The 21,414-nt window shown below is 38.5% G+C and overlaps 1 protein-coding gene across 1 annotated transcript in view; it reads left to right on the top strand.

Annotated features, from left to right (window-relative positions):
* The window catches only part of Rph (Rabphilin), a 157,556-nt gene that overhangs the window by 31,656 nt on the left and 104,486 nt on the right, over nucleotides 1-21,414 (top strand). The window contains exon 2 of the mRNA XM_071591913.1: nucleotides 10,239-10,336. Within this exon, the coding sequence (XP_071448014.1) occupies nucleotides 10,266-10,336 (71 nt within the window). The 5' untranslated portion in view covers nucleotides 10,239-10,265. The remainder of the gene's footprint in view (nucleotides 1-10,238; nucleotides 10,337-21,414) is intronic.

Here is a 21,414-nt window from a genome sequence, read left to right as displayed (position 1 = left end):
AAGAGGTCTTGGGTGAAGTTCGCGAGGGTTGTCAGTCGCCCAGTAACAAACATTTTGCTTCTATATTGAGCTGGAGAGGTGAATATCCGCTTTATCACTAAACCACAGAGCCCTCTTCGTTGCCACCATACTATTCTTGTTCTTAAAGAACGTTTCTACATAAAAGCCTCGATACTCATCAGACAACTGCATTATTAATACTAAAAATTTGTTGTTTTTTCTAGATAACGCCACTACTCCTACCTCTGTTAATTTATTTGTGCGCTCTTCAGTGATTTTCTAAAACAAGGGTGCCCATTCTGCCCCACTCTGTGTGCAGAATTCATCTAAGCGCCCCACAAAAACCTCCGAACGAGAAAAATACATAATTATCAATGGCAAAAAACCGGTGTGACCATCGTAAAAAAGCAAATACTAAGAATATCTGAAATACTCAAGGAAAATAAATTAATGAAATTAAATTATGAGGACTGATTGACTTCAAATAAAATTATCGGTTTTGTTTCAATTTTTTTATGCCGATGAGGCGTTCTACGTTTGACAGACGACTGAAGTATATTCTGGGCCCTTATCGTAAACTTCATGCCTAATCTCTGCTCGTATAATTTAATCAGACTATGGCATATCAGCTACTATTTGCAAACGTTGTCCATCCATGTATCCTAAACTAACGCAAGATAAAAGTGAATCCAACCGATGCTTCTCGCGAAGTAAACACCGAAAGATTCCTCGGCATGAGAAAATCGCCACGCCAAAAATCCCTATTTTTTCGAATGATTTGTCGTGGTCAGCCCTCAGGAAAAATAAACAACCCTTGTATCCAATTAAATGGCGGTCTATTAACCTGAATACGGTGCTCTGGTCCGTGAGCAAAATAAGAATTCCGAATCATTCCAAACGTGTGTCGAATATGAAATCCCAAATATTTTGATATTCACACAAGCTGATTTCATCGTGAATGTAGAGTTCACAAGGAGAAGTATTCTCGTTCTATAAATAACGAGCGACGGATTGAATAGATCGATGAGGAAATAAAGGAGGAAAAATACTAGCGTCTGATCAATCGGAGTAGGATTCATCAACGGAGTTCTCCAACGGCTGAGATCATTAATGCCATTAAGGGTAAGTGGGTAATTTGGCAGGGATAGGATTCTGAGCTAATGGTGGAGGAGGGGTTGAGAGAAACCTGGTGTTGACGTCAGTCTGCTCTTGACGAATGACTCCATGGGATTCACGATTTAACGTTCAATTCGATGACTGGTATACTTCACTTGAAGTACTCTCCAAATGGCGCACATGTAGGCACCGCGATAACTCTAAAAAAATCATGCTTCTTCGGGGACTCGTTAAACTTTAGATTTGACATTTCATGTTTTCGTAAGGTTGTTCATTACTGAAATTATGGTTTTTGGAGACGAGAGAACGATGAAAAGGGTATGCATGGAACAAATGGATAGGGAATAAGAGTGAGATAGTAACAGTTTAAGTGACAAATCAATCTGTGTAATCGAAAACCGATTGGTGTAACATTCACTGGTTTTACGTAAGATAGGTTGTTCCGGGGGCAGGGTGGGAGCATGGCTCGGAGAAGATTTCCCATGCTCCTCGGAATCCCAACAATACCCGGCAGCGTGAACGTACAGGAATGATGATGGGGGAGAGCACAAAAAGGGTTCTTCCCGCGATTTCCCAAATAATGCCTAGGGTTCCCGAGTCAAATTCATCTCCCAGCTCACCCCCTTCTCTTTATGCATGTGGAGCAATGTGGAAAGATGAGGGCTCGGACATTAGATTGATGCGTTTATTTTTGGTTCATGAATGGACGTGGTTGGCTAAAGAATATTTTATGTAGATTCCACTGACTGTTCAAAAATGCAGCATGTATAGAGACACATTTCTACTGTATTTTGATTCAAATTTGCGTCTGTTGAGGTTTAAATCTTGTTCAGTGAAGTGAAGACTGAGAAAGCAACCGAAAACTATGAAATATGAAAGGGCCTTTAAAGAGGAAGAGATTGATTCTTCGTGTACTTTATGAATCAAACCTAAGTGTAGGCGTGACTTTGGATTTATTGTGTCCATGCCGGTGTTTTAAAATCGATATGTTGTTTATTAAAAACTCATGCGTAAAGAATCCTATGAAAATATTTTTAATACCTTGGTACTTTGCGAGCGATATGGTACGAGCATATACGAGGGTCATCCGGAAAGTAGTACCCGTTCGTGCCGCATGAAGTGCTGACGACGCGAGTAGCCGCTGGACGAGGTCAGATAGCTTCAGTGGCTTGTCTGCCTTCTCTGAGCCAAGTTGCGTGACGCTAGCATTGCCTGTGTTGTTTCTGTGATTGTTTACAATGTTTAAAAAAATTGAGAACGCCGCCAGTTGTGAAGTGAGGGCAGTGATTAAATTCCTCAATGCAAGAAACGTTCGCCCATGTGATATTCATCGCCAATTAAAGGAGGTGTATGGAGACAATGTAATGGACGAGTCGTCTGTTCGGCGGTGGTGTCGCAACTTCAACATGGGGAGGGGGAACACACACGACGATGAGCGTTCGGAGAGACCGTCTGTCATTACAGACCAACTGGTGAGCTCAGTTGACGAATTCGTGAGGAACGATCGGCGCGTCACAATTGATGACATCTGTGAGCATTTTCCCAATGTTTCTCGAACAATTGTTCATGAAATTGTTAAACACCATCTGCATTATGCAAAAATTTGTGCAAGATGGGTCCCTCGCGTATCTCAATGAGCTGGCGGCGAAGGACTATGCAGCAGGAATACAGAAACTTGTCACACGTTATGACAAATGCCTTAATTTGCTTGGAGATTATGTTGAGAAGTAGTTTAAAGTATCCTCTTTCAAATAAAATTTTTTATGTTTGTTAATATTTACTTTTGTGTCTTTATTTCACGAACGGGTACTACTTTCCGGATGACCCTCGTATATGTTAAATAGAAGTTAGAAGTATGGAAGTAACGCCTATGTATGAAGTATGGAAGTAAATTTTATCGTGTTATTGTATAGGTATAAATGAGTAAGAAATTTAATGTTACGTAATAGATGCTTCATTTTACATATTGTTAAGGACACGGTTTTATTTAACTTTTTTTTATTTTTACGTTTTTGACGTCAAACGTCTTAATTAACAAACCTCGAACGATTTCTTTAACACTCTAAAAAGTTTCCAATATATGAAGACGGCTGACTATTATCAGAACAGTGCTTTTAAGCATTTGAAAATTGAAATTCCGCATTCATTTCGGCGTAAAATTCTCTGTTAATATCCTTGAGCGAGAGTAATTTACGCTCCGAATCCATTGTACTCCTCTTCCCCCTTCACTTGAGCGACTGACATATTTAAATATTAGATACTTCCTTTTAAACTTTGTGACACCCCGGTGAATCGGAATTCCATCGAAAGTGCCCGTTATTAATCCCTTTCGTCTCCCATGGGAATTTTTATCGGAAAACGATGGAGCGCAAGAGACACTTGGCTAAAAAATCCGAGGGCCGAATCCGAATAAAATAAAGAAGGAAGAAGGACGAAAATTACGATTATTTCGATGGAAACTCTTCCCTTCACATATAGTAACGGAGAGAGAGGGGGGGGGAGCAAAGAAAGAAGTTTGGAGAAGAATTATTTTTTCCCGGAAAAATCGAAGATGGCGTCCGCTCCGAAAGGTTCTCGGCGAGCCAACAACATTCGGATTCGTTGGTCCGTAAGAATAGGAAAATGCCTACCTCCCCTTCTTATTTATTATTTCCTCCCCTTTCTCCCACTCGCCACGGGATGAAGACGTTGTATTGTGCGGAGAGGGAGGGTTCGACGGGGTTCTCGAGTTCGAGTGAGGACAATGACGTTGAGTTGGTGGAGGGATTGGGTGGTGGGAAGTGATTCAAGAGTGGGAGGAGGGGGTTCAGTGGAATAGTCGCCTAGGATCCGCCCCTCCGACGCACTCGATGAACGACACCTCCTTTGATTGAAAAACTAACGTGACCTGAAGTAAGGGAGTGCGTGCTACGGGATGTGAAGGGTGAACGGAAGGAATGCTTGTTCTTTTCCCTCCAACATCGAAAAAATATTCTATTCTGAGGGGGAGTCCTTCCAACTGTCCGCTTTTGTTTATGAACGAGCTAATTAAAACTTCACCCACCCATAGATGTTGTCTCTTTCTCTTCCCCGAGCCAAAGACTTTTTTCCCACTCCCAAACATTCGGGCTTGATAACGCATCTGGACTTAACCTTCTTCTGGGAGGTTGTCAGGGTCACTTAATATTCACTCTCCAGATAAATTTTTTGTACATTGCCATCTTAACTTGGTTCCTTGTGAAACCAGTTTCTTTTAATCGGAAGCTAAATTATAGCCTTGCCCTGAATGAGTGTTTAATGATAGTTTGCATATTGTAGCTGAGTGCTGGTCGACTTTCACTTATGCCAAAAGCCATATTTTTTGAGAAACTCTTGAAAATGGGAACGAAAACTTGAGTCGTAATGTATTACTGACAGGTATAGAAGTAGACCATTCTGAGCATTATATAGAAGTACATCAGAGCGAGGAGAGTCTTATTGATGCAGGTGTGGTTATGATATATTGACTAACATACCAATTTTAATGCGTTATTTAAATTAAATAATACTCCGTTCTCATCATTATTCATTGCATCAAGTTTAGCATTTTTTGTATACGACAGATTTTCAAGGCAGATTATTTATGATTTTTAACAGTATGCCTTTACTCATTCTCCAAATTTTGACAGGCTTAAAATAAAACCCCAATAAATACAATGGACTCATATCAACTTTTTCTATCCTCTTGAAGACATGAAGAAATTCATTTTTATACTTTCTTGAAAACCTCATCAGCAGCCCTAATCACTGCTCCTGAAAATGAAATACGCTTTCCACAATCGAGTTTTTTTCACGTTTTAATTATTTCTCTTCCGCCTTAAGAGGTTTCAAGGAAGTATTTGATACCGAGGTCACTTACTTTGCTGTTTTAGATTGTATTCCCGTTAACTATGTTCATAAGTAATGCTTATTAACTCTAGAATTAAATTTTAGGCCCTTTGTCCTCCATTTCTTTCCCATAATTTTTTTCCATGTGCATAAATAATATATTATTTTGGCTTCCGATGTATTTCACTTGTTCCATATTTAATTTGGTTAATTTATTAAAATATTCTGACGATGAGATTTTTTAAGTTTCCACTCAAATTCAACATAATTTCTCCTGATCTCCATCTAATAATATGCAATACTTGTAATTCACAAGTTTTGCAATTTCCATAATGTTTCTCCATGAATTTCGCGCACTCTCCAGATATTTGTTTATTTATCATTCGCATATTTCTATGCATAAACATTCTTCTGCGTTTTCGGTTTGCCTCAAGTCCATTCTTTTATTCTAACGTTTCATAAGTGCACTTTTTTCCTCGCTGAATTAAATGAAGGCATTTAAAACAGGAAACGTCTTCCTTATACCACTTAATCACTTATGATTGGAAATTTTGCTAAATGAACGTGCATGTGTCTCAAGATGTTTTGGTATTTAACTTTCATTGACATTCTTGGTTCCGTATTATCTTTTTAACCTCTTTGCTGCTCTACGATAATAATTTCCTCTTTAAAAGCCCTTTCTCAGAACCAACTCCCTCGGGTACATCCTTCCATTTACACCAGTAGATTTGAACAGAGATTCCTCGAAAAACCTCTCTCGCCTCTTGCTGATCGGATTTGTCTTGGCCTGAGTATACACATATTACGCTAATACTTAATAGAAATGGAATTTGTCAGAAAAAATATTTCCTCGGGGTTAATAGGTCGAGTGTTTATATAAAATGCATACTTCACCTGAATCGCATACGGAGAGCTCAATAATTGCTTATTCTAACGTATCGTTTGCAATGTGTTTTTAAGTTTATTAGCAGATGAACAATAATTGCAAATATGCTAGTAAAATATGTTATAATGATATATTTTAACACATGGTATATTTCTATCTAAGCTATAGGTGGAACAGAACTACGTGTCGATCAATAGGGGCCACAAAAGCTCCTACCGTGCTCCAATCCACGACATTTCCGGATGTGAAGCGTGCGCCTCGATCAGCCAAGTCTAAAATTGGGGCAAATTCTATCACCGCTAGTATATTATGTTTTCGTATTTTCTCTATCATTCAATTATATTAATTATACTCGGACTCATCGTTTTCTTTTAATTCTCCGCTATGCTGAAAATTATGAGTAATTCTTGCCCAGAATTTTCAGAACAAATATCTCTTATTATGAAGATATTTTGCTCCACAAAACTGACTAACTGTTGGTGGTCTCCCTAAGAGCCAACTCGAAGTAGTTTCGTCCCCTACTAAAGTAATTAAAAAGAGAGAAGAGTCATGATAAGATTAGTGATGAAAATACATGCGTAAATTATATAATACAGGTGATAAAACTAAATTTAGAAAACTGTACTCTTATAAAATGGGAATTTTAACATAAATGGAATAATATTTTCCAGCGTAAATTTTGCATTTGATCGGTCACTACTCTCATATATAAGTTTTTAAATTTTGCCATATAGGCTTACCGTAGTATATGAGAGTCAGTCAAAAAGTAGCATCTTTTGCAAATACTCACTCGTTACATATCACTTTCTCCACGGGTAACTCTTTCCCAGTATCTATTTCATCGGCAGTTTATAACTCTTTGCTATCCAGAGCATGAATACAAGGGAAATAAATATTTTTACCTCAGTAAGACTCTTTAAATCTCAATAAAAACTCAGGATACGTGTAACTTGAGATTCAGATAACCGCGCTTTTTAATGTTTGTATTTTCTGAACGTAATATTTTTTCGTTCTTCCTAATTCTGACTATTGGTCTTCATTTACGATAAAAGCTGAATCGAGTTCAACCAAAAAGTGAAAGCCCTTCGGCATAAAAATTATAGGGAGCTCCATGGTATCCTTTATGCCCGGATTTTTTACCTTCTCCTTTTACTTTTTAAGGGTCCAGAGTGAATTCCATGAACCTTCCTCCCTCCCCCCCCTCCCCCCGTATACGTCCGTTTTGTAAAGGAAAACCTTCTCCGAAGGTTATGGAGAAGAAAAAACGCCCGAATAAATAGTAGTCCCTTGAATTTACCCGCGAGAGATATTTCGAAGATTTAAAATCAAATATGAGTTTAATTTAAAAGGGTATCATATGAACAGTCGCAGTCAACCTGAAGGTTATTGCCGCCTTTCTTTCATCCATTTCAATGCCAGTCTTCTTTCACGTGCTGCATAGCGCTGAATGCCCATTGAAGATTTTCCTTTAGAAGACTCCCGTAAAAGGTTAAATTCATCCTCGTTGAAGCTCGTACATTTTTGTAGTTGATATAGTTTTTATCAAAATAATTTAGGATAAATGTGCTTTCCCCACACTTATTGGTAGTATTATAAATTAAATAGAAACTCTCAGCCTTTTCAAACCCTGGTTGAATAAATCGTTACTAATTTAAAACGGATGCTACCTTCTTTCCAAATTTTTTCTCAGTTGCCAGTTTTATCTCATTGCCCTTTGTTACTCTGTATGATGCTCGCTTAAACAATTTAACTAGGAAAAAGAGTAGAAAAAAATTGACGTTCATCAAATATCTCTTAAATTGTTGATTTTTTTCCGTTTTTTGAAAAATTGAAAGCTATAAATATGTTAATAGTTCACTCGGTCATTAGCCACATTTGTCCTATGTGCATGTAAGTCTCATGGTCTTCCTCTAGGAATCTTTCCTTAAAATTTTTCCTTCTTTTACGTTTCTAACTAATCCATCATGCCTCCAGGTTTGTCCTGTTCGTTTTGTTATCCTTTGCCGTAAATGTCTTCATATGATTGTTTTCTCTCCTGCTCATCTATCTATGAGCTTCCTCGTTGTTTTCTTTGTCTATCCATTTAACCGTCATAATTCTCCTGCAGCACCACATTTCAAAGGTCACTTCCAATTTATCAATTTTCCATATTCTATTGATACTAAGTCATCACACGATAAGATATACTGTCGGTACACGATGCTCCGCACGAACGTTTTGACGAAACACTTTATTGCTTGCGCCATCAGGCTCTTTGGGCATAGCAGATGCTTCTTCTTCTTCTTTAATGGCTTCTTAGTTTGAGCTATTCTTGTCTTGATGTCTGTCAAACTTCTTCCATGCAAAGTTATATTGCTGCCCAGGTACATGAAGGGTTTCACTCTCTCTAGTTTCACTCCCCGTTTATTGATATTTGTTTCAGATTCGCTCTTCATACATAAGGATTTTAGTATTCTTCATGGCCAGGCTCTTTTACTTCCCGAAATACATTTATCATAGCATTTAGAGTTTCTCGTAAGCCCTCTTGCTTTCCTGATACTGCTTCGATATCATCTGCAAATCGAATCATGTAATTTCTTCGCCTTTAACCTTTAATCATATGATGCTCAATTCTAGTGCTTCTATCAGTCTCTAGATATGCGTTTGAAGAGAGCTGTTGAGAGTTTGCACTCTTGTCTAACTCCTTTGTTTCTTTAGGTTTCAATTTTTCCTTTGTTTTTTATTTGCATGATTATACCTGTAGAGGTGATGTGTTATTCTTCTGTCGTTGTAGTTCACACCAAGTTTTTCGGTATTTTGAACATCTCGTTCCAGTTGACGTTGTTAAAGGATTTCTCCATGGCCACAAATTCCACAAAACGGCTTTAATTTATGCATAATATTTTCGGCCAGTTGCTAAATATTGCCTCTCTTGTTCCTAGGTCTTTACCAAATCCTGAGTGGTGTTCCTTGAGGCTTTCTTCTATTTTTCCTTCTACATTTTAGCCAGTTATCCGAGTATGTTCGAATCGTAAGACATCATGTTCACTGTTCTGTGTCTTCATCAGTTTTATTCCCATTTATTAATCATGGTTTTTACGCTCTCGCTCAATGAGAAAAAATACATACATATATTGAAGGTGTCTACATCCCTTTAGACAGAGTTCTTCTAAGATGAATTTGAGCAATAGATTTAGGTACCCATTGGTAAGGAAATGTGTACTGCATCGTTTGACTTTGAGGAATAGATGTGAATCACAGCATTGAACTTTTCATTAGTCATTACCCTTCATCATAAAATTTTCTACAAATTCAAACAATTTTATTTCATTTACATTAAATTAAGAATAAAAAGGAAGATTACCGAAGAGAAATAGAAATTCTGAGAAAATAAGCAATTAAACACTTGAAAACCCTTAAAAATTAGGAGTAATAAACGAAAAAGATAAATAGCAATAAGTAATATTTAAGTTCTGTTAATCGGCATGATATCTCATCAAGTGCTCGTTTTTGACTTCTTGGCAAAGGTGAAGTGAGTTAGTTGTACATTGACTCAAGCATTGTTTGTCACATTATGAAGTGAAATGTTTGTGTGTGTGTTTTATGAATGTTTAAGTTTCATAATGGACATTATTTACTCTTCTATAGTCTGATTTTTCAAGAAGATAGGAGTGCCTGTACTTCTTTATTTTCTTTTACTTCTTCATAGACCCTTGAAGTACTTTAAATGGCTCCAAATAACTAACTTGAATACAATATGTGTTTTGAGATTGCAGAAGATCATGCAAAGATCCAAGGGGAACATTCATTTACGACCAATCAATTATCATACTCAATGATTTTAAGGCCTTTTTTCTTTTAAAGAAGTTTGAAAACAATGCAACATTTAAAACTAATCGGATCAATTGAGAGACTACGACACACCCTCTATTTTGAGATATACTAAAGCCATAAATATTCCTCAAGCGGGGTTTGTGGCACTCACGCTGATCATTTTTGATCCCTCTCCAGCCTAAGAGCTCTTTCTGCTTTCTTACACTATTAACATAACTTTAATGGTATTCAATTAAATTTACATAGTCCGAATGACTCTTAAGCTAAATTTGATTTAATTTATTGCAAAATACTTCGTATTATTTCTGCCAATTGGAATGGCTACGGTCGGTTCCACACGTATATCTATGGTCACAAAAGTTTGGGTACAAGACTTTAAAATCAACCGTCGTCGGACTACTTTCAAAATGGTAATCTTGAGGAAATAGGCATCAAATTTCGACATATTTAATTCAATAAATTACTTACGTTTAGAGTCAAGCGCAATTTTGTATTTCATGTATATCTTAGTGGTTGCATAAAATTTTATCATAAGTTCATTCATCTTATTTTAATACTCACGTCGTGTTTTTTCCAGTGCCCGTGGCTGAACTCATTCGCAGCGATGGTCGACTTTGGAACTACAAAGGACAGATGGGTGTGCCCAAACGACAGACAGCTAGCTCTGAGAGCAAAGTAAGTCAGAGATTCCATTCATCTCGAGCGTCGACGTTTTCGTGTAGAATAACTTTACCACTGTTCATGTTTTGAATACAAAAGCATCTCTGTTGATGCATCGTAATATTTTTTCAATTTTGACTTTCGATGAATACAGGTATTTAATACCTGAATCTTATGTTTTGCAGAGAGTCTTATATTTTTCGCTGCATTTTAAAAGGAAAATATAGTATTCAATGAGAATTCCGTCATATAATTTCCAGTAACTGCTTGTTATGTGAATAAAAATATTATTTTAATAATCAAGTACAATTAAATGATAAAATTAAGTTATATGACAAATTTTTTAGCATGACAATTGAGGCAGAATTCAGCCTTAGGGTAATTTTGTCCAGATAACAAAATAATTACCGAAAATTTAGTTTTATCAAATTATGCCCTGGGTTCTATGAATAGAAATGTTCTACAAAATTGTTACATTAATTATTTATTAAATAACTTAGTTTAAAGACTTAGCATTTTTAGGGAGAACTTAAGATTAATTTTCAGAATCAAATGGGATATCAATGGGGGTAACCTTAGGAAACGCAAGGGGTAGAGATTTTATAATTTTATTCTGAAATAGTCCCAAGGATTGATGAATGTACTGAACCTACATCATGTCGCTCACCATTATCAAGGAATTTGGACAGGCAATACAAAATTACCACATTATGTGGGGTAAATCAAAATATGTAGTGCAATTTTTCAAAACGCACCAAAAAGTGCAGTCGAGAATTCTGTGTTTGGAAAAAAATTCGATTATTTGTCTGGCGAGAGAATATTTTTATGGTATGGGTTTCAATGTCTGATCGTGTGACCTTGATGGCTCGTTTGCATTATTTTTTTTACACAGTAGCGTGACCTTCGTGTGGATGTTTTCACTTCACAAGTTAAAGCCTTACCGGGTTTTGTGGAGTGTAAGCTCATCCTCAAGGGGTCTAGGAACATCTGCTTTGCGGTTCTGCTTGATATTACGAGAGCTATAACTAAAAAGGTGATTCATCAAACTGCGTAGTGTGAAGTTTCCTCTCTGCCCTACGGGTTTTTTCAAAATACTTCTGGAAGATTTTACATTTGACTAACCACCTTTTCCAAGTATGACATTTGGCATATTTAATGAATAGTAAATTTTAAATTACTATAAAAGCTTAGTTTCTCTTCTCCCTCGTCAAAATTGACCTCCGAAAGTGCATAGCTTTTTTCGAAATGATTTGCCGAAAGTCTTCTCCTGAGAATTCCACATTTCTTTTCAAAACAGGACCTAGAGCTCACCTCGATCTGTCTCTCTTGGCTATTATTTTCCCTGAGATGAGCATTACTTTCGTTCATTTTTCATTTAAAACTATTGTTCTTTTTAATCAGTATTTTTAACTGAATTTTGTAAGTTAGCAGCTTACTATTAAAAACTAAAATTAACGAAGTAACTTAATCGACCGCAAAGAAAGCCGAAAATCGCTTCAGCGACGTGTTTCCAAGCGCTGTAGTTCAACCCTTGTCGCCTTTGGACGCTCACGACCATGTCATTTTCGCGTCAATAGCCTTGGCGCAGAAGTAACGGAGCGGAAGTTGGGAGAGAGAGAGCGGGACGCCCCTTGTGTTACAGCCCCAACCCCTTATATAACAGATCAACGGGACAGCTGGAAATCGAGGATTCTCAATAACCAAAAAAAATAAAACCCTCGACGGGGACGTCTGAGGTGAAAAGGCATAAAAATAGACCGGCATAAATATACGATATTCCCATCATTTTTTACGGAACCGTTTTTACGGGCGTCATTTCTCTTCGACGCTCATGGAATGTGCGCACTCAATCGTACTTTTTTTTACCCCACTCCCCCCACCCCTCCAGTTCCCTCCCTTGCCCCTTTTTTCTTTTTATTTTGTTTTTCATCCGAAAGAGGGCTGCAAGGTGGGGGGAGGGGGGAGGCAAGGGGAGGATTCCACTCGACCTTACTCCTGCCACCGCACCCCTGAACATGGAGCCATCGCAGTTTATTACCCCCTTGAAACTCCCTTTACTTTTTACAGAAGTAATAAGGGAGAGTGAGCCATCGGTTTTAAGGTAGTTCTAGGACGTAAAAGAGTTTGTCGCCATCCCGAGAAGCAAAGCGAAAGGACGGATTGCGCAGTAAAGGTGTGGAGAAATTTTCAAAATTAAAAAAAAAGAAAGAACTAGGTTCTCACCGTGAGAATGGGGATTGAGTGATAGGTTTTTCTCCTTCACCCTCATGTCACCCATGTCTGCCTCAACCAACGCCGACTCAACGCCCTTAAACACTTTAAGGTGTCGTGTGCTAGCTATGGTAGGCATTTTACGATCATATTCGGACCCTCCTCAACCACTCGTCACACCATTCACGAGCTGAATTCTGATTCCGGGTCCACACTCACCGTGTTATGCAACGTATGATTTGATTCCGAATCCCATAGCCTGCGAAGGAAAGATTGGCAGAGCAGTCGGTAAAAAAGTAAAGAAAATCGAGTCAACCCCGTGTCGCGAATGAAGAACACGACGTGACAAGACTCTTTTCGGGTAGTAGGCGACCTCTTCGTTTTGGATTATTTATATTATACTTTCATTCGTCAGAGACACATTCCTCGACACTTCGGTCTTGGTACGTAATAAATCTCAATATAGCCGGTTATCTCCATTAAACGAATTGAGTAGATTAAGTATAGCCTCTAATTATGTATTTTGGGATTCGCTTTAACCCTGTGGAACCGAATTGTATACCTGCACAGGCTTTTAAATGATCTAGGGAGAAAAATTTTAATCACGATTCAACGTCGTTCTTATAAATTGCTCACATTCCATTCCTTCGTACTCCCTCTAACATCGGAACCAGAAGCACTTTCGGCGCTTAATTTCTCCTTGCACCCACTTTACTCTTCTTTATCCCTGAGTTACTCTGTTCAGCTATGTAAATGGGACAAAGTAATCGAGCGCACCGCTTACAATAACCACCTGCGGCTGGGATTTAGCCTTTACTGCAAATAGCTTTTCTCCCATGAGTACTACGTTAGGTGGACGAGGAATTAATGAGAAAATTGCTTTTATTTGAACATGGTTAATTGACTTTGTTCACGAACCCTTTGAAATGCTTCGTCGTGAGTAAATACAAATGTGTTCTATTTTCTTAGTTAATGTAAAGTTGTATTTGATTCATACATTTCATAATGCATAAGATTCAAGAAACTTAAGTTCAGCGTGCATTTGACAATTTTGGAGACCGTTTACATATGGAAATCTATTTGCTGGTCCTCGTCAATTGTAAGTTGAATTTTTGAAAGAATTTTTTATATAATAAGTGCACCGTCGGTTTAGTAGAAAGTTGAACGTCATTATATTTTTAAAATATTTGTATAACATGGATTAATAGATTTTTACACTGCATCTGCATTTTTCCTCCGCTACTTCAACACAAAGCCAACTTAGATAGCCTCCGAATCAGCTTGCTTTATTTTTATTTTCCAAGTCTCTATCTGGCATGTATGCGTGAGGTAGACACACTTTATCCTTCAAAAACTAGTACCGCAGAGGATTAAAACAAAGAGCCGTACTCATTTAAATATAGGTGTAAAATAATTAGAAAGGAAGGTTAGTCTAAAAAAGCTATATTTCAGAATTATTCTGTTCATTTTGTTTAATACATTCAAGAAGATTGCATGAGGGCAATGATCCCTTCAATTATGTTCCTTCGGAATTCGAGTTCCTTTAACCCAACCGCTAACCCTTTAGCCTGCTAATGTTACCCGAGGCTACCGTTAAATCCACTGCGGTTCACACGGTCCCAGCTGTCTTCAGCGCCCGCACAAAGCCAACTAACCGGCTACCTAACACTCGCTCTCTCACCCCTACCCCTCCACCCTCTACCCAATCTCCTCCCTTCTCCCATTCCGGCGCACTTACATCTTCTCATCTCCGCGCCTCGCTCGCCCGCCCTCCCTCATCCGTCCAATCCTACCAACATGGCCGTAAACCGATGAAGTTCTTCTCACTGCGGTGACGTCGTGGGCGGTGCGCCTCCCTCTTTCGCTGCTCCCCTCTTCCTGTATCTCCTCTCGGCAATCCCGTAAGATGGGTCGTGAGGTAAAAGACCGGGGCGGGCGACGGAGATGGGGGGCACAGGGGAGGCGGAGACGAGCCTCTCCTCTGAGGGAAGCGTTCAATCCTGTTGGGGGGGGCATGGCTCGTGGGAGAGAGGAATGCGTTCGTGTGTGCGTGTCTCTCTCCGACTATTCCCTCACCCGCACGTGGGGGAGTCAGGTGCCTCGGCCATGAGATGGAGTCGCCGAGATGGGCCGGGTCCGGCTTGATTCACTTGGCGGGGTGACGTGATAGGATGCACTCGCAGGCGGTGAGGGAATAAAGGGAATAACTCGAGACCGGGGGAGAAGAAGTGATGGGGGAGGGGGAGAATTGTAAAGTTTAGGGAGAGAAGTTTTCTGTCTCAGAAGAAGGAAATTCGGAACTTCGCGGCGTGGGTTTCCTCCCAAGGGCTCCATTCGTACGACCCATCTTCCATTATTCCCTTAATTCCCGTATTTTCAGCGAATTTTTACCCTTATAATTTAGGTTGATTTAGCTCAAGGGATCTGAATAATTTAATCCAAGCTTTTCAACTCAAGCTAACGTTTTATGAAGTATTCTCATCACCAGTATTACTGCATTCAGGTTTTTTTTGTGAATCATCCTTAAAATATATCACAGATTATCACGGGTGCAAATAAAGTCACACATCTTCATTTCATGCATCTTTTTTAATGAAAATGGAGCGAATACATTATCCGTTATAACTTATAACGCACATACATTGTTCATCAACTCAATCGAGGTATTTTCACTTGAGTCATTCGAGTTAATCTTGCATCTTTGAATACCACCTGTGCTTAAAGGTCGCTAATGCTTTTTTTTCTCGGACGTGAGTTATTTCATGTAGTTCCCTTCGAAGTTCATTTTGCTGAAAAGTGTGCAGAGTTATATTTGACTGAGGTGTAAAAATTCTTCAACTTCAAAATGTATGTAACTGCTGCGCGTGGCTCACCATGCTGTAAAAGTAGTTGTTGTTCCATTATTATTAATAATGCTTTCATGAGTCATGGTAATCATAAACAGAATCAAAGTTTTCAGAATATAAAATTACTGTAATTGTTTAGATACTGTCCCTGCAATCCACTATGAAAGAAACTTGATTTACATAATCTAGAGTAAAACTCATTCTTGAAAAACTAAAACTAATCCATTTTCCAAAATATTGATAATCCGATATTAACTCAACAATGTAGAAGAAGTGATACAATCAGGCAAGGGAAATTAAAAGTAAGAAAGATGAGCCGAGATATATACCACTAGATGACATTTATAATCAAAACAAAGTTAATATTTTCCGTGTTTTTAAACAAATCCCAAGTAGGTGAGAAAATTACTGTATTTACAGTATGTGGTATTTCAAAATGGAAAGTTCAGTCATTTAACCGATTATTTAATTCGGTTATCTCGCCTCCGTATGTGAGGTGATCCTAATAAATTCGTCTTGAATGATGTTTATTTATTAATAGTCTATCTGATACAACATTTCAGTTAGCGTTGGATTGGATTTCATAATTTAGGGATAGCTCTCTGACGCATAGGTAAACACGCCACCACGTTATCCTCCTTCTAGGGGAATTTGAGAAGGTTAACATATCTTTGCTTATAAGCTTTGTGGTTAAATGGTTAATTTTTACATCCTTTGGTGTTAGCTTACATAGCTAGCTGTATATCATTGTAAAAAAGTTCATAGTTAGATTAACTATTGTAAAATGTTATAGAATTTCATTTGATACAGTAGTGCTACAAAATCCCTTCCAGAATTTTAGAATTTAAGAAGAGAAAGAGCATTTCATTTTTCGATGTAATATAATAGTTGGGACCGCTATTGTAGCATTTTATTCTTAATAGAAAGAATAGGATACCGCATTCTGTCTCTTTGAATAGCAAAGACCATTTTCAAGCATTTTAATTTTAGCTGGCCATTTTATGGACACTGTACAAATTTACACGCCTCCGGTTTGATCAGCGCGTTTGGATTCCATGGATGTTCTGGTCCCAAGTTTCGTATCGCTAAAATGGAAATTTAAGTGGAAAAGAGTGTCAGACGAGAAAAAATCGAGGGCACCCATATAAGGCAAATGCCAACGTTATTTTTTTCGTCGCCGTTGTTCCTTGTCCTCCTCTTGTTTTATGAATTAAAAAGCTCTCTGCGGTAAGGCCACGAACTGTCGCGTCATTGTCATTGATTCCCAAAATTTTAATGCAGTAACCTCAAGTTAGTGATTCAAGATTGCGCTCAAAAATTTTCAGGCATAGTGAGAGCAATTGACAGATAGATAAATGTCTTTATTCGGGCGAAATTGAGACCATGAAGTAACTTCTTTCATTTAATCCTTGACGAGTGTATTTAAAATTTGAATGAAACTTTATCAAAATTTTGAGCGTGACTAAAATGGCATTCATTCAAGTGTCATCCAAATTAACCTCTCAAGCTGATTATTAATGTTCTGTGAAATCGTAGTGCGTAGAGCAGTCAGCCACTAACCATAAAGTCATGGGTTCAATTCTCCTTTATGGTTTTTAAGGATCCTCTTAAAAAACGGTGCGATTCCTATACAATTGGACCGCCAATGGAAACAAATGCTGGCACAATGAAAGGGAGTCGGTTTCCACGCATACCTTATGTATCAATTTATTTATTGGATTTTTTTCGGGTAAATACTTTATAAAAAACAACTTAGGGGTGTCAAATGATATTGACCCAGTAATAATTTAAAAAGTACTCCATTCATTCTCAATTACTATGTTTTTTACCCAGCATTGGATTAGTATAGACTTATCGTAGGTTCCCTTGGCATGAGGTTTAGGTGTTTTATTTTACGAATTCTGACTAATCCTAGTGCCAGACCCTCTGAAATATGAGAGAAACGTGTGCTTCACCGAATATTGAATCTACGCATTGTCCGAACGGCGCCCCATCCGTGGTAAAAGATGGAGACGAAGGGATGAGCGGTAAAGAGAGTGAGAGAGAAAGAGAATATCTCCAAGAAGTGAAGTGGAGTGGAGGAGGGAAGAAAGCGCGCCGTGGTAGAGTTTGAGGAATTTGGGTTTTATGACGGATGCGCGGCGAGAGGGGATTGGCGGAGCGGAACACACCCTCGAGGGGTGGATCACGAGTAAGGAAAAGAGAGGTGGAGATAAAGAGAGGGGGGGAAGGGAACGACGAGGAGAAGAGAAGATGTATAACGAACGGCGATGGCGGGGGAAGAGGGAATCTCGCGCCATCACCGCGCCATTCGGGAGTCAGGTGGGTGGGAGTTGTGCGAGCCGGAGATGGGCAGGGATGGAGGGGGAGAAAAGCAGGATATAGGGCCCAAACAAAGGGCCGGAAGGGTGGGAGGAGATTACGGACTCTCTTTTGAGACCGTTGAGCCGGCGCTGTTATTACGAGGGATAAGAAGGGAGGGAGATAGAAAATTTTGAATGACGACAATAGCCTCGAGGCGAAGTTTTCGAGTAGTGTGGTGGGAGAGAGAGGAGAAGGAGGCTTTTGTAAAGGGTGGGGAGTTTGGGAGACCGACCTTAACCTGTTCCCTCAAAGAGGCAAGCGGAGCTGTGGGTGGGGTGGACGAGAAGACTCCACCTGGCCCCTTCCCTCTCTCTCTTTCTTCACGAGCGGATGGGAGTCGCTGAGACTCCTACGCGGAGTCAGTTGGAAAAGAGAAAAAAAAAGGACTTCAAGTGTCTTTCAAGAAAGAGTGCGCGGCGTTTTCAACCTCTCACTGAATTCTTGCAACGACAGGGAGCCACCATTGGGAAGGTCGGATGTGAGTGTGTAGGGGAGGGAGGGAATCGGAACAGCTTGACTGACGGCGGAAGTGGGAAGGAAAGGGAGAAAGAGATAAAAAGGAAGGAGGGAGTCGGCAAGTGGGGAAAAAGGGAGACGGACTTCTTGTGCGTATGAAAGGAAAGAATTAAAGGGAGGGTGGTGGCCTGGAAGGCTATCATAGAACGCCATCACACACTACACGGGCACTCCCTCAGTGGAGAAAAAGAAATCGGCTGGATTTTCTTTGGACGCACAAAGTCCACCAGGGTGATAACTCCAAAAATTATGGATCAACGTGCTCCGAATTTTAATGGGAGGCTACTCCACGCGGGTGCGATGTGTCAAGTAAGGTTATTTATATCGCATCGAAGGATATTAATTTATGGAGCCACGAAGGATGATGAGATTAAAAAGACCTGTTAGGAAATAATCAACATGCATTTTTTACCCTTTAACGATCTCGAAAAGGTATCGATCGAGTTTGGTTTGACCAATATTTAAATCCTGCTCCTATATTTTTAAATATGCGAAGGATGCTGAAACGCCATTGTGTCTTGTCTTCCAGTACACAAGTATGTTCTAAAACCCCTGAGCGTGAGCGAGGGTAAGATTTGCATTACTATGGTTTTTCTATTGTTTTGTTATCACAATTTCATCATTTCATTATTAACGTCACCCTATTATCTCTCTGTATCAAATGCTTGCGACAAAAAGTGACAATGAGTAGGACGTTATTAAAAAAGCAGTCATGTTGCAATATTTCGTTTCAACAAATATATGCTAAAGGTATATGCAAACACAAGGGTTAAAAATTAAAATGCGTATAATTGATTAAATTTTCAATTTTGTTATTTTTAATATTGGAGATTTATGTATTTTTTATCATATTTTCTATTGTTACACAAAGTAAGATATACATAATTAGAAATTGTTTGGAGTGGATGATTGAAAAATAATTTGTTCATTCAAAAAACGAGGAATTGAGAGAACATGATATAAAATTAAAAATAAAATAAAAAAATTTAAAAAATAATTACCTAAATTTCTCAAATTTAATAATTCATTTCTATCCACTAGTCAACAAAATAATAGTGGATGAAAGGATTTCAAACAGTAGCAGTTGATACTTCATCATGATTGGTGTATAAAAGGTCACCCATTCTGTCTCGTTCATTTTCCGGAAAATGCTTGTGATTTACCGGACAACCGCTCGCGCAGTATGGCAGATCATATACTTCTCTGACTCCCTTTAAATTTTGGAAAAGAATACTTCGGCAAGGCGAACTAATGTCCCAGCTAGTGGGCTAGTATTCACGTCGGTCACAATTAAATGGATAATATCTGTGTGACGATACATCCTTTCCATTCTTTGTCGTAAATATTGCAGGGCAATCCCGAAATACGTTTATTGCTGAACCGGTAAACTAATAAAAGAAAAAAATCGAGTTTAACATACGGGGAAAGGAAGGATTATTGAGTGTAAGATATATATATATATATATATATATATATATATATATATATATATATATATATATATATGTATCTTTGTGGTTTGCGAGAGCTTAGAAGCATTAAAAAATTGCAAATGTTTATACAGTCCAAATATGTTTTCGGATGCTTAGTAACTTCACGACAATATCCTTCTTTCTAGGTAAAACAATAGTTCGAAGTTAGCATATAGGCAGTATAGATTCAGGAATTTTCAATTATTAAAAATTGAAGTAAGGTTGTATATTACCTATTACCTATTATTTCAGAGAAGTGTTAAGTACCAATGATATACATGCAATAGTATGTTACAAATAGGTCTAATCCTTCCGAAATTTCGTCGAGGTAGCTTGGTATTATCAAACTCTAAACATTTAACGTGACAAAATCAGAAGAATTTACGTTTTTTGTGTTACGTTTTGTGTTATGTGTACGTATTACGTTAAGGACGAACACAGGAAAGGTGGGAAAAGCGGAATCGAGCAGTTCACATGTATGAAAATATTTCTGACCGGATGCGTTCCAAAAGAAACAATTTAATTTTTTACGGTAATTTATTGAACAGATGTGCACAAACACTTAACATTCTTCAAAGAACTGTCCTTTGGCCTCTACACATTTTTTCCAGCGGCTCTGCCATCACCGGTACTCATCCTGGAAGGCGTATTCGAGGACCTCTTGCAAGGTCTTCGTCACGGCTAATTTTTATCTCTTCTATGGACAAAAACGGGTTCCTTTCAGGGCTGCCTTAATCCGAGGGAACAGAAAGAGGTCTTCTGGAGCTACGTCAGGACTGTAGGGTGGGTAGAGCAGCGTTGGCACCTGGTGTTTGTCCAGAAACTTGCGGTCTCGTAGCGCGTTGTGGCAAGGCGCATTGTCGTGATGGAGGTTCCAGGTAGTGGAGATATCTTTCCTGCACATCCACGCAAGGCAGCGTTAACTACCTGTCCTTTAGGCACAAACTCCTGCAATCCTCTTTTAGTGTCGATTAAGACAGTGAGCATTGTTTTCAATTTTGATTTGCTCATTCTTCCATTTTTGGGCTTTTGAGACTTATCGGTTTGCCAGCCAGAGCTTTGGCTTTTTGTACCAGTGTCGTATTCAAAAACCCAGGTTTCATCACCAGTGATGACATTGCCCAAATAATCAGGTTAATTTCCAATTCATTGTAATACTTCACTTGAAATTTCCGCTCGGTTGGTCTTTCGTGACAAGGTCGGCGCGCAGAGGTTTACAATAACTGACGTCCTGCCGCCTTTAAAGCTTAAAAAGTATTGAAATTGCGGAAAAGCTTAGCGTCCCCTCCACATACTACAAGTGGTTTGATCCCACTTTGACCAATAGAAATGGTACGAGAAATGCAATTGAATTACTTTTGGAACGCACTATGTATGTACACATTAATTAATAAATATATAGGTATATTTATTTATTCATGTATTATTAAGGAAGATGGCGGACAGATGTTAGTAGAAGAATATATTTACAATCAAATATATTTACAAAAGCGCTGAAACTAAAGGCTGGTATTCGACGTAGAGATTAAAAATATATATCAAGGACTTTATTACAAAGAGACGCTTTTTATGACTCAGAAATGTGTACTTGGTGTAATAAGACTGGCGTATATTGAAGGAACGTAGGGTATGGTTATGGAATAGAATAGAAAATAAAATCTTTAAAGAGATGAAGGAAAAAGAG

The sequence above is a fragment of the Hetaerina americana genome, unplaced genomic scaffold (genome assembly GCF_022747635.1).
Source record: "Hetaerina americana unplaced genomic scaffold, ioHetAmer1.1.p SCAF_5, whole genome shotgun sequence".
In the NCBI taxonomy this organism is placed as follows: domain Eukaryota; kingdom Metazoa; phylum Arthropoda; class Insecta; order Odonata; family Calopterygidae; genus Hetaerina; species Hetaerina americana.
Note: the sequence above shows the minus strand (reverse complement) of the source record. Positions and strands in the feature narration are given on the sequence as shown.